The sequence below is a fragment of the Vidua macroura genome, chromosome 9 (genome assembly GCF_024509145.1).
Source record: "Vidua macroura isolate BioBank_ID:100142 chromosome 9, ASM2450914v1, whole genome shotgun sequence".
In the NCBI taxonomy this organism is placed as follows: Eukaryota; Metazoa; Chordata; class Aves; order Passeriformes; family Viduidae; genus Vidua; species Vidua macroura.
In genome coordinates, this window is record NC_071579.1 from 8,636,255 (window position 1) to 8,659,561 (window position 23,307).

At 47.6% G+C, this 23,307-nt stretch overlaps 1 protein-coding gene across 2 annotated transcripts in view; it reads left to right on the plus strand.

The window, feature by feature from the left end:
* COLGALT2 (collagen beta(1-O)galactosyltransferase 2) overlaps positions 1-23,307 on the plus strand; it is a 45,793-nt gene that overhangs the window by 13,060 nt on the left and 9,426 nt on the right. The window contains exons 2-5 of one of the 2 annotated variants that reach the window (XM_053985087.1): positions 15,247-15,357; positions 17,188-17,305; positions 18,479-18,613; positions 21,243-21,447. In XM_053985087.1, the coding sequence (XP_053841062.1) occupies positions 15,344-15,357; positions 17,188-17,305; positions 18,479-18,613; positions 21,243-21,447 (472 nt within the window). In that variant the 5' untranslated portion in view covers positions 15,247-15,343. The remainder of the gene's footprint in view (positions 1-15,246; positions 15,358-17,187; positions 17,306-18,478; positions 18,614-21,242; positions 21,448-23,307) is intronic. The other variant, XM_053985089.1, reaches the window with a different exon arrangement.

The following is a 23,307-nucleotide window of genomic DNA, read 5'->3' on the forward strand; positions in this document are numbered from 1 at the left end:
TACCTATGCTCAAACTGTGCATTTGTGGTCAGGATGAAACCTTTAAGAGGTGAATTGTGCGTTTGCATTCTTCTCCACACCATAGTTGCCGATGCAGCCTTCAGTGCTTGGCTCTCCCAGAGGTTTGCCTGTCTTCAGTGGGTGCTCCCTGGGATTTGTCCCTCTCCAGTGCTTGCTCCCTGAAATCCACACAAAGAGAACAGACCAGCAGAAGGGAGAATTGTGATCTTGTGTCGTGCAGAGGAAGCAATCCCATCCACCAAGTGTCCCTCTGTTTTCATGACCAGATTTCCTTAGCTGGGGCTTACAAGATTAGAGACTTCACTGCTTTTCTTTGTCTTCTCTTTAGCATTAAGTCAGCCACCAGCACAGCACCAGTTTCCCATCACTTTGAGTCCAGTCAGTCTTTTCCAAGGGAGAATGTGTTCTGAGCCTGGCAGCTGTAGTATGTCCCGTGTGCTGACCCCACAGCAGCCATGTGTGCAGCACATGTGTGTCCATAGGAGAAGCCCTGTGTCCCTGAGTGAAGCCTGAGATCACTAACTGAAGAGATTCAGATCCAGAAATTTTAGCTAGCCCAAAGTATTTGGAATTTAAAGTAGAAATACTTTGCTTTTAATTTTTTTTCCTTCTCTCCAATACTAGTACTTCACTGCTTTAAAACTCTAAACCCTAAAAATCAGGAACCCCATATCCAAAAACCAGAGTGGGTTTTTTTCAGTGCTGGAGGCAAAATATTTGGATGAGACGAGAGATTTTTGTCTGTGAGTTTGTGAGAGTTTCTTAAAAGCAACACAGAGGAAAAGCTGTTCTTGATATTGGCCACAAATTTATCACTAGTCTGGCAAGTACTCTGTGAATGCACTAATAAGTAAACTGCTCTACAAAAGCTGAATATCTGTAGTTTATTTCAGTGTGTATTTTGGAAGGAATGTTAGGTTATTTTATCATTCCCAGCCCTGACACCCACTCCTTTTTTGTGACTTGTGAAAATCTTTTAGGTTTTGTTTCTCTCTCTGTAAAGTGAAGCTATAGTGCTGCCTCAGTGCAAGGTTGAGAGCCTTGCTGTGGGTTTTGGGGGCCTCTGGGCATGGCCTCTGACCCCTGTGATTCACATCACCTCATTCCCAGAGATACATTGCAGATGAGCACACTTAGCCATTCAAACCAACAACACTATAAAATCTATCAGGCAAAACTTCAGAAGATTTTGATAGATAAATTCGTTATTTCATCCTAGCAGAGTGGTGTTTGTTGTGTTTTCCCTTTCCCCTTATTTGGAATTCTGTCAGCATATGAGGTTGTCAGCTTTTCAGCTGTTTCTTCATTGGAAATGGGATGGACAAAATTACATCCAGGAAAACTCTCTATTTCATCTCTAAAGGTTGAATATATTTTTCCCTGCTTGGCTGCAGTAGTTGTTTTTCTATTCTCTTAATTACATATAAAACATTTTCAGCCATTTGCCAGCAAATATGATGTAATCTATTTATTTTCAAGCAGTGAACCATTCCATGCAATTCAGAGAACCTCTGAATTTTCCAGGGTAACTGGCTACTTGAGGAAAATTAGGCCAAAATTATGAAGTCTCGAGTTCCATGCTGGCTTCAGCAAAGTCTAACTCTAAAATAACTCACTGATGACTGTAAGTGTTAGTTTAGTGTTGGTGAAAGCAAAGTTTGGCATAAATTCCTTTATGCCAACGGAAGCCTGTGCCAGGAAGAGAGTAATGAAACCTGCTGTGTTTGTGTGCTGTGAATTTGCAGTGGAGCAGGGGAAATGTCTGGTCTGATGTTGTTAAATACTCTGTACTGTAGGTGTGTCCTGTAGGTTCACAGGGATGATGTTTTGGTTGGGTTATTAAACTGCTGATTCTGAGAGGGAAGAGCTGGTCAGATCTCCAGTGTTGACACTTCAGTTTTGCTTTTTTGTTGCTGATTCCTTGATCCCAGGATATGGGAGGTTAAATGAGTTTTGTATTTCTGTCTGGGTTACTTTTCATGGGTCTTCTCTGAAGCTCTGATGATCCTTGAAAAGACAAAAATCTGATATTCCTGGGTCTGTGACTAACTCGGATGTTTTATCCTCTGGCTGTGCCACTTTGTGGAGTGTGAGTGGAACAAACTTCACTCTGGGCATCACCCTGGCTGGTGCCTCGCACAACCTCTGTGTGCTTGGGTGGTGGGGGGCACCATGCTTCGTGTAGGTGGTGAAGAGGAGGGTCTGCAAATTCCTTGGAAGATGGACACAGAGGGAAGGTCAGGCCCCAAACATCAAACTCAGTTTGACAGTGCAGTGAAGATACGATGGGGTGAGGAGCCTGAACTTCCTGGAGGCGATGAAGTGCTTGGAAATTGAGTCTGAATTAATTAAGTCCTTGAAGGGGGCATGAGTAAGTCCCTAAAGCCTGGGTGGTGAGTGCAGTGTTATGCAAGATCACAGAAAGTGACTGTAGAGCTCATCCAGTCCCACCCCCTGCCACAGACGGGGACACTTTCCACTAGCCCAGGTTTCTCCAAGGCCTCTCCAGCCTGGCCTTGGACACTTCCAGGGATCCAGGGGCAGCCACAGCTTCTCTGGGCACTCTGTGCCAGGGCCTGCCCACCCTCACAGGGAACAATTCCTTCCCAATATCCCATCTAACCCTGCCCTGTGGCAGTGGGAAGCCATTCCCTGTGTCCTGTTGCTCCAGGCCCTTGTCCCGAGTTGTTCCCCAGCTCTTCTGCAGGTGTGCTCCATTACATTGACAGCCCTGCTCCCAAAGTGTCTCCTCCTGTGGTTATCCTGTGGATTGGGAAGCCTCTTCCCTGCTGTAGAGGTGAAAGCTCTGCGGCTATTTGCCATTTTATCATTCAGAGGCAGTGACAAACCAGTTGGAACCATGCTGAGCATTTGATTTATTTATTTTTACTTTTCTTGCAGTACCTTTTCTGTACAGTTCTTTTTAATATTAATGCAAACTGAAAAGTTGGTGCATGTGCCTTGACTTGAAGACAGATTGTCCTGACCTGCACTCATAATCTCCTTTCATTTCCTGACCATATGGGCAGCAGCAGCATCCTGGGATATGTGTTTTGTGGACAATATTAGCTTCTTTCAGGCGGCTTCCACCAGCAGCAGCACTTTGAACATCTTTGGATGAACTTGGAGAGAGTGTGGGTGGAGTTCATGCCTCTATTTCCAGGAGCATCTGCTATATGGCTAACTTTTGCTGCTGTGTTTTGAAGTTTCTTTACCTGTTTTTGATACTGTGGGCCAGTATTGAAAAGTGGTTTTAAAGCAGAAATTCTTCTCCTTTGCTGGAGAGAGGTGATAGCCCTGTGAATTCTTGAAAGGCCAGGTTGGATGGGGCTTGGAGCAAGCTGGGCTCTAGTGGAAGGTGTCCTTCCACAGAATGGAATTGCAGAATGCCTTGAGTTGGAAGAGACCCATAAGGGTCATGGAATCCCACTCCTTGCTCCTCACAGCGTTACCTAAAACTAAACTGTGTGTCAAAGACCTTCCCTGAGAACCTCCTTGAACTCAGGGTTGGTGACATGACTTCCTGGGGAGCCTGTTCCAGTGACACCCCCTCTCAGTGAACTTTTTTCTGATAGTCCAAGCTGACCTTCCCCTGGTGCAGCTTCACTCTATTTTCTTATGACCTATCACTGGTCACTAGAGAAAGGAGTCTCCATCCCTGGAAACATTCAAAAGCCATCTAGACATGATTCTGGGCAGCCTGGTCTTGGTGGCCCTGCTAGAGGAAGGGGGGCACGATGACCTCCAGAGGTTCTTTTGGTGTTTCTTGTCTTGTGGTGCTGAATTACCAGCCCAGAGGGTCATGTTAGAAAGCTCCTGTGCAGCAGTGGGGTTGGCTGCCCCTTGGGACAGCCCCAGGGCTTGGAAGAGGAGGCTCCAGCAGCAGGAGGAGGGCCAGCCTGCCTGCAGGCCTGCTGTGATCTAGGGCAGTGCCTGGGTCCCTTGTGAGATACAAGATGTAAAACATGGCAGCTCTTCTACTCATGAAGAATTTGCTACAGATCCATGGTTGACTTTTCTTGCTGTACCTCCTGACTGTATTTTGAAAGCAGATTCTGTGCTAAAGTTTTTCATCCCAAAGGTAACTGGCTTGCTTGTACAGAGGCTGTAGAAGAAGCAGTCAAGAAATTTAGTTCTGTTTCTATTCCTCTGTGTCTGTACTACATGTTATAAACACCTGGGATTTTATCATCCTTATGTTGCCCAGTTTTCCTGCAAGCAGCCAGTAATTCACAGCCGGCTGGGGAGAGCAGGAGTGTTTATGATGTGCCTGTGCCAGCCTTGGCCCTGTTATCTCGCTCTGTAAGAATGAACTGAAGTTATTCTTAGTGTCTAAAGCTCCATGAGTTTCTGGGTGCACAGACAGCTCATTGTGCTGCCTGCTGAGACAGTGCTGGGGATCACACAGTGAGGTTTTAGCGGGCGGTCTTGGTCCTGGGGAGGATTTTGGCTCTGACCCTTCCAGCAGCACTGAAAGGGGAATGGTATTCCATCGGCTGAGCGTAAACCCAACGTGTTTTTCCTGTGCAGCATAGCAAACTTTGACTTGGGTATGATAGATTTTTTTTTTATTACTTTTCACAAGCAAACTAGAAATAGTTCACAGACATCTGCTGATCACAGTTTGAAAACTACTGTTCTCAAGCTACCCTGAGGTTGAATTCCTTTGGAAAAAGTCTCGCTGACTTTGTCTGCTTCTGTAATCACAGAATCACAGAAGGGTTTGGGTTGACCTTTAAGCCCATCCAATCCCACCCCCTGCCATGGGCAGGGACACTTTCCACTGTCCCAGGTTGCTCCAAGCCCCATCCAGTCTGGCCTTGGACACTTTCAGGGATGGGGCAGCCACAGCTCTGGGCAACATTGGTAAGTAAGATAGCTGGTACAACAGACCATGAGGGTAATCAGCTCTAGGGGCAGGGATAGAATTACCCTCACTTACTGGGCTTGGGTTGGTCTGTGTTCTGTATTATCTGTTCCTGGTGGGAGCACTGCAGATCCTTTGGGTGGAAAGAGTTTCCCTGCATAAGCAGTGGAAAAAAAAAAAAACCTGAAATTGTTGTAAATGCTTTTGCCTGTGCAAGGCAAGCCTGGAGCTCTCTCTCGGGGTCCAAACCTTTAAATTTGGCATGGCTCCCTGTGTGAAAGCAGAGCAGAAAGAGCTGTTGGATTGACAACAGCCGTGTGCGTGCTGACGGCAGCGCTGGGATTTCTCCACGTGTCTGTAACAATCCGTTCATCTGGCGCATGCTCCTGCTGCAGCCCTCTCCGTGCCCAGACAGTGAGCCCTTTCATGGAGAAATGCAGAGTCATATTTCTGAGTGCAAATTAGCCAGGGGACTGTTAGTAGTGTGGGCTTGGCCAAGCTCATTTCTGTGAGCAGCTCTGGCGCTGGAGCAGGGGAGGTGTGGGCAGACACCCCGTGTGTGCCCTGCCAGCAGACGGGGGAGCCCAGGGCTGGCACCCTGCTCTCTTGGGGGCAGCTTACACACAGGGCCAAGCAAGAGTCCTTCGGCCAAATATCCTCCAATCTGACTTGCTGTCTCTAGCAATTAGACTTTTCCATAGGGTGGTGCATCAGGAATATGATGCTTCGCACTGGGCTCATTGTCCTGCGTGTCCCAGGAGTGCTCAGGAACTGTCCCAGCCTGCTGGGAGTTGCTGGGATGTTCCTGGGATGCATTGCTGGTATTGCACTGGGTGACTTTGTGGTGAGGCTGCTGCACTAGGGCAGTCCTGAGCTTGGGAGCCTGTCTGAGTCCAGACTTTCTTCCTGCCTCTAACACCCCTTTTTCAGGCCTTTGTGAGCAAGGGCAGATTGTTGTTCTGGTGGAATGGACGTGTACCGGTGGGGCACATGTGAGCCTCCACTTTCTCTGACTGTACAGCTCACAAGGGGCAGGGGAGGAGCAAGTTATGATCTCTTCACTCTCTGTGACCAGTGGCAGGAGTTGGGGAAATGGCTGGGGCTGGACCAGGGCAGGGAGTGGCTGGAGCTCAGGGAAAGGTTCTTCCCCAGAGGGTGCTGGGCACTGCCCAGGCTCCCCAGGGAATGGGCACGGCCCCGAGGCTGCCAGAGCTCCAGGAGGGTTTGGACAACGCTCCCAGGGATGCACAGGGTGGGATTGTTGGGGTGTCTGGGCAGGGAAAAGGTTGGACTGGATGATCCTGAGGGTCCCTTCAAACTCAGCACATTCTGTGTTGATCAAAGGAGCCTTCTCAGAGGTGGCACAGAAAAGCACGAGGTGCCACAGTCTGCTCTGCAGGTCTGGTCTGGACTCCTGCAACGTGACTGCAAAGCCTGCAAAGGTGGCATTTTTCAAGCTGTCATTTAGTGAGTGTATCCCTGGATGCACACATCCAGCCCTGCTGAGCTGGAAGGTGTCTTCCAGCTTTTGTGCCACATTTTTTCAGGAATCATCACGCATACACCGAATGCTTTGCTGTCGAGGTTTTCTTCAGGATGTCTCTGTGCACCTGAGTATGCAGGCGGGTAGCAGCCTGCTGGAGACAGCTCTGGAGGGCTTGCTGCTCTTGTGCTGTTGACAGTCCTTTTCAGCCTGCAGCAACAACAAAGGGATTCCTGGTCCACTGGAGAGGCACAGAGTGTGGATGGAGATCAGCCCTGAGTTCAGAGCTGACCTCAAACAGACCTATTGGGGTGGCAATCCTGTTGCAGGGTCTGCACAGGGGGATTGTTGAAAGCTTTCTAAAAGAATTGTAAATTACTGAGTGAAGGGCTTCCCTCAGCCCTTCTGGTGACCTGGAGGCTGTGAGCTGTGTTCTGAAGAGAGCTGCAGGGGAAGAAAATCTGTGTTTCAGTGACCTTTGCATCAAGCTGTGGATAAAGTTTGAAAGTTCCAGGGAGTGAATGTGAAAATATGGAGTAGTGTTGGTCTTCATTAACTGTTTAACTTTGAGCATCTCCTACCCTTCTAAACATAGCCATTTTTCTCCAGAGGCAAAATCCTTTTGGATAGCCAAGCATCCTTTGCCACTTCGTTTGTAAAAAGAGCGGTTTATGGCCTATTCTTACATTTCTCTACTCCAAATGCTTTTGGACCTCTTCTCCAAATGCTAAATTTGGGGTTAATCTCAGAGAACACTGTTGCTAGCACTCATTTAGCTCTTCTTCTTGTTCTCTTATTCTGTTATTTTAGGTTTGTGATGGCCTCAAAAAAAAGCTGTGTGACAACTTTTGTGAAGAATGGCTTTATTGTTGCCTATCAGCAAAATGAAAGGGTCAGTTAGTGTGTAAAGCTCTCCAGTACAAAACATCCTGCCAGTTTCCAGATCACAGAGCAGATTCTCAATTGGTAAAAGTTGTTGTCCTTTGGTCCAGAATTAGTTTCGGATTTGGGTCTGTGTTTCCCTCCCTGCTGGGTGTCAGGTGGTCCATGGTGTGAGTGTTCTCACCAGGGGTGAGGCAGGCTCTGGGACCTTGGCACTGCTCTATCTGCAGGCTTGGTGCAGAGGCCAGAGCTTTTCAGGTGTTTCTGTTTTGGAAGAGCCTTGGCAATGTGTTACAGGCTCATATTCAGTGTGACCATTGAAAAATCAGAGGTGCTGAGCACCTAAATATGAAACCCATCCATTTTTTTGTTAGCAGACACAAGAATATTTCTAAATCCCAGTGTTCCTTCCCAGTGGCTTACACACTTGCATTAATCTCGAACAGCTGCATCAGCTTTTGTCTGAGTTAGTTGCTGGGATTAAGCTATCCTTTCAGAAATTACACAACTGTTGCAATTAATTCCTCCTTTGAACAATTGATTTCAGAGGCCAGTCACCACCCTGATCCTGCATGTATGGGATTTCCTGGGCTTCCTTCAGGGGCCTTGTTGCCTTGAAGCCAAGTCTTCTTGGAAATACTCACAAGATGCAGCTGGCTTTTTCTTTCTTAAAAGCTTAGCAGCTTTAAAGCATGGGGTGAGCATGGGGAGAACTAAAGACAGAGAGAGGACTTGGGATTGAAGCAGCAGGAACCTCTTTTGCATTGCAAGAGAATTCCCATTGCATGGATGCCAGGGAGCAGTTGACTTCTGGCATGAGGGAGCCATAAGGCTCGATTTAGATTAGATACAAGGAAGAAGTTTTTCACAATGAGGGTGGTGAGGCCCTGGCACAGGGTGCCCAGAGAAGCTGTGGCTGCCCCACCCTGGCAGTGTCCAAGGCCTGGCTGGACAGGGCTTTGAGCACCTTGGGATCATGGAAGGTGTCCCTGCCCATCACAGGAGGCAGAATGGGATGGGCTTTAAGGTCCCTTCCAACCCAAATCATTCTGGGATTCCATGATTCTATTGTGGGGAGTGAGGGGCAGGAAAGTGAGTGATTTCTTGAGGTAGCATGGAAAGAGCACAGATCCTGGTGTGTACAGAAGTCTGTACACACATACATCTGTGAGTCATTCACTTGGACTTGGAAGACCACTGAAGGTTTTAAAATCAGTGCTGCTGCCAGCAAAATCCATTATCCACAGCTGCTGAAGGGCACGGGGAAAGAGTTAGAGGGGAGCCCTGTGTGCTGCATTCCTGTGCTGTGAGGTCCTGTTCTTGTACAGCTGCCCAGCCTGGGGAGCAGCGCTGCTCCTGTTGCTGGTTCCACGCTCCCACGCAGCTCCCTGCCACCCATCTGGGCCCAGGTGGCCTGGGGACCAAGTTAAAATAAAAAAATAAAAGAAGGTATTTCCAAAAGTCTGTCCTTAATTAAGGAAACCCTGGAACAAATGCCAAGTCCCTACAAAGCCAAAAAGTCTTATACATACGTTAGAATTTTGGCAACTTATTTAAATGCTTAAGCAGTTCTTTGAACTTGGGCTGAATGTTCAGGCCCTGTTTATGAAGTGTGTGAGCATAATTGTGCTAAAATAAGCGATTTAGATGGTTTGGATCTATCCAGAGTCTCTGGACTACATTGTTAGTGTGTTATCCCTGAGCCCATGGGTACCTGGGAGATCTGAGATACCCAGTTTCAAATTCACAGATGTGAGGTAGGGCTGGCAGACTTGAAAATCATCTATTACCTGAGTCTCATCTCTGCTGGATGAGCAGGAGCCGTATCTGCCTGTCTCTGGGGGAGTGTTTGGAAGGATACAGGGAGCCCTGCTTGGTTTGCTGCTTTTTTGAGATGGTCCTGGGCAGGAGAACACAGAATAGTTGACAGTAACTCCATTTAAAATCATACAATAGACTAATCACATGTTTTAGGTTAGAAGGGACCTTAAAGCTCATCCCACCCCCGTCATGGCAGAGACACCTTCCACTAGACCAGGCTGCTCCAAGCCCCATCCAGCCTGATCTTGGACATTTCCAGGGACTTAATCTATGGTAAAAACAGACATTTTCACAGCTGAAATTAAATGTCTCTTACTGTGCTTCAGAAGTGTTTTGCTTCTGTCTTGTTTTGAGTTTTTTTCCTTCCTCTTTAGAATCCATCCCTTCTCTTCCAGTCTCTTCTAGTGCACTGCTCCTGGTCAAGGTAATTCATCCCTGGCTCACGGTGGAAATTGCCACTTCAGTGAGGGGGTTATATTCTGACTTGGTTTTCTAAGCCTGGCAGCTTTCAGAAAAAAAGAGCAGGGAGAAATGACTCGTCTGTTACTTTATTTACCACTTGTTTTGGGAAAACTAAATCCAAATTTATGTTTGACTCATATTAGGGCTCTGTGGCTGGACTCTGCTTTTTCAGTTATTTTTGGCCGGGCTGATCTCACACCCAGCATGAGCAGGGCAGCCTGGGTGACAGGAGCTCAGCTCCACTCAGACCAGGAGCTCTTGGGGCTGCCTCAAGGGACTGAAAGCCAAAGGCTTTTATGCAGGATCTAAATTCAGAGGTTAAAACTCCCATCCTGTGCTCTGTTCATTGTGTGTTGTGGCAGAAAGCAAGGGGCTGCTGGAGTAAATTATTAATAGTGGCAGGGGCTGGATGAAGTGGTGTGGATTTTTCCAATGCTCTGGGGTCCGAAATCCCTGGAGTGTCCCCAGAGCACTGGGGGAACCCCTCATGCAGTGCCTGTTGCTGCTGGCTCAGCTCAGAAGGTGCTCAGGAAGATGCTGAGTCCTGCTCTGAGGGCTGAGCTTTGTCCTAGAATATTTGAGCACCTCTGTTAGCACAAGTTGTGGAACGGAGCACACAGAAATGTGCTTCCTCCATCACTTTGGTGTGAGCTGTAACCTCTCTCTAAATGTTTTATTGCTGCTCAGCTCTCAGGAAAAGGGCCAAGGGGAGGTACTGGTGTTTTGTCCCCAGTTTCTGTGTTACAGTTGTTAGGAATGATCTCCTAACAGGCTTTCCATTGACTTTGGGCTCTGCTTTGGAGGAGACCCTGTGGGTTTAGGGCACATGGTCATCCTATGGCTCTTGCTTCAGTGGAACTCCATATGGGACCACATCCCATAGCAGGCCTCGTGGGTGAATTGAACCCCTGGCTGCAGGCAGAGAGGAACCAAGGGAGAAGTTAAAGTGGATATCCCTGGGCCTTCCTGGAATTTGGTTGCATTTGGAACTTAGTTCTGCAAGCAGCAGGAGCCCTGGAAAACCAAGTGCATCCTCCTCCTGTGAACCATTTTCAGTGCAACCCCAGCATCAGCAGCCTCCTGACCACTGTCATCCTCTGTGTGTTCTCAGCAGGGCTGTGGGAAGGGCCCACTGGAACCTACCTGCGCAGATTTGGCTCTCACAGCCATAAAGGGTGAGCCCAAAACTCCCCTCAAGCCCAGCAGTCTTCAAAACACTGACAGAAAGGGAAAGGAAGAAGGAGCAAAAGCTCCTTACAGCTTTTGGTTTTGAAAGCTGTCTGCCTGCAGCCAGTCCTCACTCAGCTCTGCACTGCTTAAAAGTGAAGCCCTGACCCCTGTTTGAAGCTGTCCTTCCCACCCTGTTTGCTGAAGGGAGAAGGTGGAAATGTTAAATTCAGTAGGAAAATTACTGCATGGCCCTGGCTGTGCAGTTTGCCTCAGCTTGTGTCTCAGCATAACCCCATACTCTGACAAGCCAGCAGCACACAGGATGCATTTTGTCCTCTAGTATTTTTCCTATACAGATGGTGAAGGTGAAAATCTTCTCCTCTGACCCAGTGCCTGAGGTAATTGAACTAAATAGCCTGGAAGAACAGGCCAGAGTGTGAAGAAGTGAAAAAGGGGGGATTGTTATTTTCAATTCCCTTTTTGGGGAGGAAAAGAGGAGAACAACCATCAAAGCCTAAATTAACTCCCGCTCACAAACATAATTTGAGGAGACATTATCAAGCTAAAAATATGAGCAGTTTGTAAAAGGAGCTGTTTTCTGCATGTGCTGCTACTCACATTACTTAATTAAAACAGAGGTGCTTAACATGGTGCTTTGATTTTCCACTGTGCATGATCCATGAGTTTTTTTGGGAGGGGGTACTTTGCTGAGCATGAACAATGAGGGCTTGTGTCCATGGTACAAGTCCTGGTTAAAGCCAAAGTAAATATTGAAGTGGTCGTAGTTCTGTCGACATAAGCCCCTGTATGAACATTCTCACTCAAACTTTTCAAAAATGTAACTTCTGTTTATTGGAAATGGGTTTAAATCTGAGTGGAAAAAGCTGCCATGTTACTGGAATAGAGGTGTGTTCTGGTCTATTTATTAAAATTTCTTTTCTGAAAAGAGTGGGACGAATCAGAGTTCTTTTCTTCCAATTTTTTCCTAGTTGTGTTGCACAGGCTTTAGGTTGTAAATCTTGTAGGAGACCTTTTTTTCTTTAATTAAATCCTAGATATATTTAATCAGCTCTCGAAAATGGTGTTGCTGATTCACTCAGAAAAGAGGATTTGAACCTGGTGCCAGCTCAACAACATTGCTGATAGACTCCCACACAGATAATAGTGCTGTGCTTACCAACTTGCTTTCAGAAAATAAACCCAAAAATCCAGGCACTGCCTTAGTCTAAGGGCCATGTGGACAAGCCATGCTCCTGGTGAGCTGAGTGGAGCTGGGTTATGGTGATCCACTCTCTTCATCCTGTCAGGCGCAGATCACGGACCAGTAAGGATAAGAGGATGGAGTAAAAACACTTTTCCAGGACAGACAAGTGGGCAGAGGTGATAGCATCTCTTGTGTGACGTGTTCTCACCACTAAACTGAAGTCTTAGCTGTGGACTTGGCTTCTTGAAATGCTACAGAGTGCTACAGAAGAAGTGTTTATAACATGGAGTGTCCTGATGTGCCTCTCGGGGCATGAGGAGCTCTTGCTCCCAGTGAGAAGTCCTGCTCACATTTTAATTAGCTTGTTTTTCTTGTGCAGGGGTTGCCATTAAAAAAAAGAAAAAAAAAAGAGGGAAAAATAAAGTATGTGCCTGTTTTTCCACACTGTGCTATTGCAAACACCAGAGCTGCTATTTTTTTTCGAGGGGAAAGGTGGACTGGTTCAGGTACTACAAAAAGAGTCAGTGCTGATACTGTTTGATCTTAAATTAATTATTCTGTAACAAATAGTGATAATTGCTTTTGTAATGGCTTGGGTTGTTTTGGGAGGAGGTTGGTTTGGTTTGGATCTTTTTTTGTTGGGTTTTTTGAGCTCAAAACTGGAAGAGCAAAGGTTTGCCAAACTGCTAGTCATAGGGCGTGTTTCATCCAGGGTGGAACAGACTTTATTGCCTTTGAGGACTTTTGGGCTTAGAAATGCTGCTGAGTGGATAGTCCTGGAGAGAGCTGTCCCTCCTTTGTGCCAGAGCCTTGGCTGATCCATGCCTTTGAGAGGTCTAGTGGGATGTGGATTTACCTGCCATGTATTTACCTGGATTTACCTTCCTTCCATGTGGATTTACCTTCCGTGACAGCCCGGGCACTAAAGTCATAGAACCAAGGAATGGTTTGGGTTGGAAAATGCCATTTTCTTCCAGCAGATTCCTTGTGGGTGGATCTAGAGATCCCTTCAGCTCCCATTTGTTCATCTTGCCTCTGGCTGGAGGATGTTGGCTGATAGTGTCATCCAGGGTGAATTCTGTCGAGGGCCTGCTGCCCTACCAGGAGCAGGATGGAGTACTCCAGGTGTGATTGGAAGAGCATCCTTCATACCCCTTGTTGTGCTTACAGAGGGAGAGGTCTTCCTCTAACTCTGCCAGTCGCTGTCATTCAACTTCAGGGTTTCTTCTGCTAGTCAGAGATTTGGGCTTTGTGTAGCAACTCTGAGGAAACAGCTTTCCATCATGGTAATCCTTTTCTCTGAAGCTGGATGACTCTATGATTTCATGTTGTCATGGAAATTTGTATTTCATTTGAGAGCTTTGGGTTTCTATTGCACAGCCCTGCAAGCAGCTCCCCATCTGAAACATTTTGGGCTTGTGTGTGCACAAAGTTGAATGGAGAAGGATCTCCAGGCTGAGATGGGAGCAGCCAGCATAAAACTGAGATTAGATTGACATGTATGCAGCTGGAGCTTCCCCTTTCCCTGCCCAGACTGCAGCAAATCCCTTCACATGTCCCCACTGATACTACGTGAGGTTAGAAGGACTGGGGTGAGGCTTGCTGAGGCAAAGAGGCACATGGACCTGACTCTTTGAGAGCTGTGTTCTTACTTTAAAGGGTTTCCATGGTCCTTAAGGCTGGTCTGGACCTGGAAAAGAGGATGTTGTGGGATGAGCTGCAACATTCCCCAGGGTGGCCACTGTCCTCTTGGCCTTGTCTGTGTGATGTCCAGTTGCATTGTGGCCTCAGTGACACCTTCTTGGTGCCCCTGCAGCTCCAGTGATGACCATGAACATGAAGCCATTGCCCCAGGTCTCTGGTATTTTAGGAATTCTGGAGCTGTTTGCTGACTGTGCAGCTGGAACGTGGGAGGAAAGCAGAGTGAGACCTGTGAAACGCCTCGGTGGCTGTGAGAGCCCAAGGAGGTGTGTGAAAATGGGCTCCAGGGGATGAGCTTCATCCATAAAACACATGGAGCAAGTTGGACTTGCACCAAGTTGGCACTGAGACTTCTCTAGTCCAGTTTGAACATCATTGCAAAGTAGATCTGCAGTGCAGCATGAGCCAGGGTCTTGGACCAAAGCAAACCCTGAAGCCATGACTACGTCCAGCCTTGCTCTGTCACAGGAGAGCAGTTAATGACACAGGAGCCAGCCTCTTACACTTGCTGAACTTTCACTATCTGTTGTTTCAGCAGACATGAATAAATATTCAACAAATAAGCCTCCTGGCCTTAAGTGATTGTGGTGTTATGACTATAAATAAACTGAAAATCCAAGTTCTCAGTTCTTTTTTACTTTAAAGCAGGCTAGACCCCATGGGAATGGTATGTTCCTCTTGCACAAAGTGAAAAGGGTTCATGTCCTGGTTTTCATCTGTAGGGTCATATGGTGACTTGGAATGGAGGTATTTTCCTGAAATAGCTTTGGAGTAGCTGTAGGGTTTGGGATGTGGCTCCTTTCTGCATGTCCTCCCCTGGCTACAGGGAGCTCTGGCTTTGAGTAAGGTGGAGAATGTTCTGGGAAGTGCCTTTGGGTCTGTGGAGCTGGAGGATAAAACAAGAAATGTGTAGCAGTTGAGGGGAGCTTCCAGCAACCTCCCTCAGTGATGTTTCACACTGGCTTTGCTGTCTGCACCAAACCTTGTGGGACTTTATACTCCCAGAGGAATATGAAGGGATTATGAATTCCCAGTGGAGCTTGCTGAGCTGTGCCCTGCCACAGGACTGTGCTTTCCTGCCCATTCCAGCTAGGAAAAATGAGCAGCCCTTTCAGTGGCAGGAGTTTGTGGTGGGATCTGACACAGCCCCACGCTGGGGGTGCAAAGCCCTGGTCCCAGGGAAGGCAGCTGGGGAGGAGCAGCTGGGATGGGACTTGGCTCACTCATCCTGTGAAGCCTTGAGCATCCCAGGCAGAGAGCAGTGTGTGGCCCCTGTGGGAGCATTTCCGTGGGATTGCTCTCAGGGATGTGAATCTGTACTCCTGTTCCCAGTCTGTTTAGCTCAACCTTGAGGGAAAAAAGCCATTCTTCAGCGAGCTCTGTGTCCCTCCCCTCCACTAAAGGTACATTTTAGTCATTTGTTTCAGTTATTACATGGTTCTTTTGTCAGCCCACAGGCTTTGTGCCCTTCCCCTTTCCACAGTGATGGTCTCAGTTGCCAGCTGGGATTAAACCTCGACTGTGACTTGTCTTTTTTGGTGGCTGGACTGGACAGAGGGCCCCATGGTAAAGCAGGGCTTTGGGCAAAGTCACAAACCTCGTGCTAACGTGCTTCCTTTGCTCTTGCTTTGCCAGGGCAGCCACTGACCACAACATTGACAACACCACAGCAATCCTCAGGGAGTGGCTGAAGAACGTGCAGCACCTGTACCATGATGTGGAGTGGAGGCCCATGGAGGAACCCCCGTGAGTACCTGGGAGGGCTCTTGGCTGCACAGCCCAAATTCCTGAGGTTTTCTGTTTCCAATCCAGGAGTTGGTACTAAATGTGCAAGCGTTAAAATGTGGATTATTTACTTTCTGGAGTCTGTCCCATTAAAATTGTATTCTTAGGGAAAAAGGTGAGGTAAGGTTTCTGTAGCAAGGTCTCTGACTTCAGTGAAGCACCTCATGCAGAATTTTGTGGAAGAAACTATTTTCCATTCAGTTATTTAGCATCTGTCACTGCTCTCTTTGTACAGTAAACAAATTACATCAAGAGCTACAGGGAATAAAAATTTTCATTCTTTATTTGCAAGGAAGCAGAGAAATTATAGCCCATTCCATAGTATCTGTGAAAGCTCTGACACATCAAATATTCAGTAAGTGCTGAGCCAGAGAACTAGATTTAATTGCACATATTATGCCTTTACATGATTTGCAGGACCGTTGCTTTGAAAAATGGTGTGTTGGGTTTTTATTACTTTAATTTTTATTTATTTTTAAGATCAGCTGTTCCTGGGTTTGTTCTGCTTTCTTCCATCAAGGAAAATTACATAAGTTTCCCCTTCCTTTAGGCTTGATTTTATATTCGAGTTCCTCACTGCAGTGATGGGGAGTTTGTGGTACAAACCCCCAGGGAGTGCTGGTTTTATTGACATTTTTAATCCTTTCATTTGATTTGAGTTTCCTTCATCCTGCCAAGCTTTGCTTAAGTACTGCAAAAAGCTTTTGAAATTCTTAGCTCCTTCCCTGACTTATGCTGGCACTGTTTCAAAGTCCTGGATTTTTATTCCTCATTGGGATCTGCCCCTGAGTTCCCTTCCATCTTTGTTAAAAAGCCATTGCTTTTGGAGCTGATCCTGAAGGCAGAGCCGTGCATGTGACTTTGCTGCCGTGCTGGGGCTTGTGGGGCCGGGTATTGGGGGATTTAGGGGCTGCTCCTGGGATGTGTTAGCAGTTCCTAATAATGCCCAGAGCCCCAGGGGAGGCCAGGCTGCCTTCATCTTCACATCCCAGCCCTGCTGGTTCTGCTGGGCCGAGGGGAGCAGGATTTGCAGCCTGGCAGAGGGCAGATGAGTTTGTACCCCAGGTCAGGCAGGGTCAGGGAGCTGCAGGTGGGTTTGGAGGGTCCCCTCTCCACTGCCACAGCAGCTCCTGCGCTGGGTGGTGTGCTCAGAAAACTGCACTGCTTTTTCTCTGGGGCCTTCTGTGCTCATGCCAGCACAGAACTTGGAATTATTATTCTCCTTTAAAACCTCTCTAATGCTGTTTTGCTTTCATAATGAAGCATCTTTCCCTCTCCCTTCCCTCCTCTTTCCCTCTTATTTCTTTCTTCTTTCCTTCCTTCTTCTTTCCTTCCTTCTTCTTTCCTTCCTTCTTCTTTCCTTCCTTCTTCTTTCCTTCTTCTTCTTCTTTCCTTCCTTCTTTCCTTCCTTCTTCTTTCCTTCCTTCTTCTTTCCTTCCTTCTTCTTTCCTTCTTCTTCTTCTTTCCTTCCTTCTTTCCTTCCTTCTTCTTTCCTTCCTTCTTCTTTCCTTCCTTCTTCTTTCCTTCCTTCTTCTTTCCTTCCTTCTTCTTTCCTTCCTTCTTCTTTCCTTCTTCTTCTTTACTTCCTTCTTTCTTTCCTTCTTTCCTTCTTTCTTTCTTTCTTCTTTCCTTCCTTCCTTCCTTCTTCTTTCCTTCCTTCTTCCTTCTTCCTTCTTTCCGTCTTCTTTCCATCTTCTTCCCGTCTTCTTTCCTTTTTCTTTTTTTTTCTTTTTTTTTTCAGTGTAATAAAGCCCAGACATGGATTACAGTCACTTTTTATTTCTTTCCTAGGTCTTACCCAGAAGAAATTGGGCCAAAGCATTGGCCAAGCTCTCGATTCACTCATGTGATGAAGCTGCGACAGGCTGCCCTGCGCACTGCTCGGGAGAAGTGGTCAGACTATATCCTGGTAAGCATGAGGTTTGATTTATTCCCTGGCCTCAGGCAAAAGCTTACCAGGTGCTCACTTGGGTACTGGGGGCTGTCAAAAAGTTTTCTCTCCAACTTAAGACAAGTTGAGATGTCATGGGTCATTTCTTGGTCTGGTGAGCCAGAGACTTTGCAGTGAAGGAGGCGAGTCCTGGCTTAGTTTGGAGCTTTCTCCACAGGCATCAGGACTGAACACAGTCCTGGTGGTGAAAGATACCTGCAAGGGTCCCCCAGATTGAACCCCCACCTGGTGAAGTGGGAAGATGCTGACTTTGGTCACTCTGGGGGTGGTGTTCCCAAAGCCTCCAAGCAGGGTGAGGTGTGAGGGCAGTTGAGTTGTTCTTGATGCTTTTCACAGAATGAACTCATCCTGAATTTCCAGTGATGTTATTTTCCCTGGCAGCTCCCTGGTCCCTGTGCTGGCATGAGGTTGTATGGAGTCAGGGAAGCTCTCTGCCCATCTCTTTGCTGTGCCCAGGAGCAGCTGCCCCCAGGTTTCCCTGTGACAGCCCTGTGCCCTAGGGAGTCGAACCCACCAGCTCACTGCTTTTAGGGTGGTTTTTTTTCTGACTCATGGAATAATAAAGTTGTTAAGGCTGGAGAAGGCCTGAGATCTCTGAGTCTGGTTGTTGACCTGCCATGTTCACCATTAAGCCGCATTCCCAGGTGCCAGAAGCACACATTTTTCAAACACTTCCAGGAATGGTGACTCCACCCCTGCCCTGGACAGCCTATCTCAGTGCCTGGCCATTCTTTTAGAAAGAAATTTTGCTAATACCCAATCTAAACTTCCCATGGTGCAGAGCCCAACCCCCCTGGCTGTCCCCTCATGCCAGGAAGTTGTGCAGAGCCAGAAGGTCCCCCCTGAGCCTCCTTTTCTCCAGGCTGAGCCCCTTTCCAGCTCCCTCAGCCACTCCTGGGGCTCCAGCCCCTTCCCCAGCTCTGTTCCCTTCCCTGGACATGCTCCAGCCCCTCATTGTGAAGAGCCAGAGGTGCCCTGGCAGTGGCAGCACAGGGGACGGGCACTGCCCTGGGCCTGTGGCCACACCAGGGCTGCTCATGTGCCTCTGGCTGCCTCATTCCCAAGGAAGTATCAGGGCAATCATATTGTTTCATCTGTTAACAGGTTTTTTTTCCCCTCTTCCTTCTCTAGTTTACTGATGCAGATAATTTACTGACCAACCCAGAGACCCTGAACCTGCTGATAGCAGAAAACAAGACCCTGGTGGCACCGATGCTCGAGTCCCGCTCCCTCTACTCCAACTTCTGGTGTGGCATCACTCCCCAGGCAGGTGACCTCCTGAAGGGTGCTGGGGGGCTGTGTGAGTGGTGTCCTCCCGGGGCTCCTGCCCCTGTCTCTGGAGCAGCAGGCATCCTTCCTGTTCTCTGGGCTTTCCCATCTGCTGCTGTAGCCTTCTTCTGAACAGAAGCTGCTGTAGCTCTGAGGTGGTGTTAACATGTGGTATGATCCCACACAAACCATCCTGATAAACAGATCAGAATTTTTTTTAAGGTGGTTCTGTGTTTCTGTAATGGCCTTAAAACCCTTGATGCATAATTTTAGGCCAGTTTTTTTGTATAGTGATGCTATTCCAAGAGAAATTTGCTTTTCTTTCCACAGATCTCCATTGTGTCTAAGTTATCTTTCTCATCTATGAACAAGATTTTTGAAGTGAGGCAACATCCTTTGCCTTGTAGGGAGTGTGTGTGCTGAAGTATGCATGTAACAAGTACTGGTGCTGAGCCTAAAATTAGAGTTTCATGTTACCTTTCCAATGTTACCTTTTCATGTTGCTTCTGATCCACATAACAACTGCACTGGGTCAGAGCACAGGTTCATCTGCAGATGTCTAGGGAATAGTATAAGGATAGGGCAAAAAAGTGAGTGTTACTTCCCCAAAATACTTTTCTTTCCTCTGGCAATCCCCTTCCAGGTTTTTGAGGAATATATTTGTCTTTAAAGCTCCCAGTGATTTTTTTTTTTTTTAATTCTACAGAAATCCCTGTCTGAATCTATTTTTTGGCACCTACACCATCTTCTGGCAAGGAGTTCCACAGTTCAGACTGAGTAATTGGATAAAAAATAGCAGGAAAAGGTCCCGAACTTTACAAATTCTTGGGAAGTAAATAGCAAGATAAGAAAGGGGGTGTGACAAGGTGTGTTTACTTGGTTCACTTGGGTTTGTTTGCTTTGTTTGAAAATGGAGATAAAAACTTCATAGCAAAGGTATTGATTGTGCTTTAAGTTTTTAAGGCTAAGTCAGCCAGGTTTTCCACTGGGGTGCATCAGCCCTGCTTCCCAGGCTGAAGTGGATCTCTGCCCATGTGCACCAGCCCCAGCCCTACCTCTCCAGCAGGAAGTTTCCACCATTACCAGCACTAACTGAGAAAAGGGGAGAGGAACACCAGCAAAGGCATCTTGCAAAATTTGGTAAAAAAAAAAAACAAAAAACAAAAAAAACAACCCTGCTGGAGTGAACAGGAAAGTTCTGCCTTTATTTTTCTTTTTCTCTTGTTTCTGCATGCAGTTCCAGGGTTTCGTGTGCTCAGCCTTGCTCTCCCAGGGGACTTGGGGAGGGAATCACAGCTGGAGCACATCCTGAAACACAGCCTCCCCCCAGCCCAGAGCCACAGTGAGCCAAGCCCAGCCCCAGACAGGCTGACATTTATCTGTCACGGAGCAAACTTTGGGAGAGGCAGCAGGGTGGGGGAGTTGGAGCCCTCCTTGCCTACACTTGATTTATGAGCAGGGGACAGGCCCAAAAACCCAGGGTGAGCCACTGGAGGAGGAAAGATGAGTGTCCAGCATCTTCACTTGTGGGCATTCTCAGGTGTCTGTTAAAGGGTGGGTGTGTTAACCCTTCCTTTGGTGGGAATGCCAGTCACATCTCTTCCCACCTGCTCCTTCCTGTGGCAGTCAGGATGGCTGTGTTTGGGATATCCCATCCTCACAGTATGGTCACAGTGTACCCAAACGGCAGAGGGAGGTGGCAGATCCATAACCAGGCACATTGCACCACGCTCTGGCCCCACACAGCCCAGGGCAGAGCAGTTCTGCTGGCTTTTGCTCAGCCAGTGCCTGAATGCTCATGGAAAATAGAACATAAATGGAGCTTTAACTTTTTTTAGTGACTCATTGTTTCTGTAAAGCCCAGAATCTGCTCTGGATTCAACCATCCAGAAGTCAATTTGATGCTCTAGCGTTTTCTTCCTGGAGGAATTCAGTGTATTTATTTCCACATGAGCCACACACTGTGGGTGTTGCACCCAGAGTGCTGGAAGTCTGGCAGAGCTCCTGGGTACAGGGAATTACCCAGGAGCTGACTGAAATGCCTCCCTGCACAGAGTCAGGAGTGAGTATCAAACCTGCTTGCCCCAGGATGGAGGAAGCAGGGATTCTTACACAGCTGATGGAGACTGAGATGTTGCCTTCACTGCAGTGACAACAAATGATTCTTTTTAAAGATATGGATAGGATAGAATTTATGGATAGAATTAATGTGCAGATCCTGCTCTCTGAGATACTAAATGGACTTGGTGCTTGTTGAACATGGAGGATGTCATGGATGCTCAGCAGCTTCCAGGATCAGGCTGGAGAGTCTAAGCACAAAAAGGGTTTTGAAGAACCAGGAGAAAGTAGTCTGTGGTTTGAAGCTCCATTGCAGGGGAATTTTGCAATGGAAAAGTTGGGCTCCCCAGGAGCTCCTATAAAGTACGGGAGAAGGTCAATCTAACTTTTGGGATGAAGACTGTTTCTAAATACTTGGCTAAGCCATTTCCAAATGGGAGCCACTGAAAAAGCTGAGAGTTGAGCCCTGGTGAACCTCTGCTGGAGAGCTCAGAGTGTGAGCTTTTGCTAAGGAACAGCTTTGAAACAGGAATCTCTTGTGACAACAGCCCCCTCTTTGTGGTTTCAGGGCTACTACAAGAGGACCTTGGAGTATCCCCTGATTCGGGAATGGAAGAGGATGGGCTGTTTTGCTGTCCCCATGATCCATTCCACGTTCCTCATTGACCTGAGGAAGGAGGCCTCTGCCAAGCTGGCGTTCTACCCCCCACACCAGGACTACACCTGGAGTTTCGATGATATCATGGTCTTTGCCTTCTCCAGTCGCCAAGCAGGTGTGTCCAGGGCCTCTGCTGGGGAGGGCTCACTCCTAGAGACACACAGACTTCCACTGCCCATTCACAGCCCAAAAGTTCTGGGTGGACTTCCATGTGGAGTTCAGACCCTGCTCCCTTTCCTCTCTGGGATCCGGTCAGGGATAACCAGCAGCAAGTGACTGGAAAGGCAGTTTTGGATTGCTGCTTGTTTCAGAGGATGTGGGGGCTGTTCTTGGGATGGGGCAATATTTCAGGGACAAAACGTGTGATTCCACCCTTGGTTTGTGTCACAGCAGGTGAACATAGGTGGGTGCTGGGAGAGTGGAAGGTGGTCTGGGGGTTAGGTATCTAAAGTTACCACTTCCAAAAGATCCATGAGGAAAGGGGTGAGGACAAGAGACTCTTAAACCACAGGATCCTAGAACAGTTCAGGTTAGGAGGCACCTTACAGCTCACCTCATTCCACACCCTGCCATAGGCACAGGCACCTTCCACTAGACCAGGTTGCTCCAAGCCTTATCCAGCCTGGCCTTGGGTACTTCCAGAGAGAGGAAATCTCTGGCTATTGATGTTTTAAGAGAGCTCCAGATGTTGCTGAGACATCGCTGTCTCTTAAGTGCCTTGTGCTGCTGCTGTCCATGCTTGTGGTGAGGATGTTTAGTCCCATTTATTTCTGGAGAGTGGCTCTTGGGAGTGTCCTGTCTCCAGCAGAGTCCAGGCTGCCAGACCTGTGTGTAGCAGTGTCAGAGCTGAAGGGGGCTCCCAGGACTGTAATGACCATCTGTGTTGTTCTTTGCCTGCTGTGTTGAAAAGTTTGGGGCATTATAAGGAAAAAGGGATTGGTGAAACCTCAGCAGCACCCATAAGTGCCTTTTGTTCAGAAGTGAGTGGGTTGGTGACTTGGTGGGGTGAATTATCAAGGAAAAGTTGTTCATGAATCCTCTGAATGATGTGCAGTTGGTGCTCCCTGTCCTCTGCAGAAGATGTAAGGTTAAGGAGAGCTGGAAGGGCTGCTCTTGGGAACGGGCAGGCAGGGAGAAAGCCAAGGGAAGAAGGGTTGCTGTTGTTCTGCAGGCTGAGCCTCCCTTCCCACTGATCCCAGAGCAGCACAGCAGCCACCAGCTGCCTGTAGCTTCCCTTTTAGTGGTGGCTCTGGTTGGCAGGTCTTGACAGCACCAAAAATGATGTTGTTGTCTTGGCAGACTGAGCAGGGCGTTCTCAAAATCAGCTGCGAGAGGATGAGGAGTGTCAGATAAGATGAATGATGGAGGAGAGGCAGCAAGAGCTGAAATTGGAACCCTTGGGAGGCAGAGGTGAGAAGTGAATTGCAGAGCAGCTTCAGGATCCTGACTTCCAGAGTCAGGACATGAGTGCAGAACCACAGAGTGAGACCCCCAAGGCCATTCAGTCCAGTGTTTCCCCAGCACTGCCACATCCCTGAACTTGGGGAACCCTGAACCATGTCCCCAAGTGCCATGTCTTGGCTCCAGAGGAGAGTTGAGGTTTAAGTTGGGAGAGCAAAGCAGGCTACTTGAAATCTACCCCTCCACTTCTTCCCTCTGACAGCTGTCCCAGAAGTGCAGCCTCCAGCCCATGTGCATTAGCTGCAGCTGCTTCAGAAATATTTCAGGGATTCAAACCCATCATTTTTTCCTTCTGTCCTAGAACACTATTTTTTTCCAGGACTGACCCATGACATGAAAGATTTTGCTCCAGCTGTCTGGCTTGCTGATCTACTCAGATTGTTGACTTGTGTCTTGAGCTCAGTTTTGTCACCCAGGATAAAAGGATAACATCCAAGTTCAGAAATGCAAAAAATGTGTGAGCTTCAGGGGAAACTTCTTTTTGGAGTAATTTCACTTACTTTCCCTTAAGTCA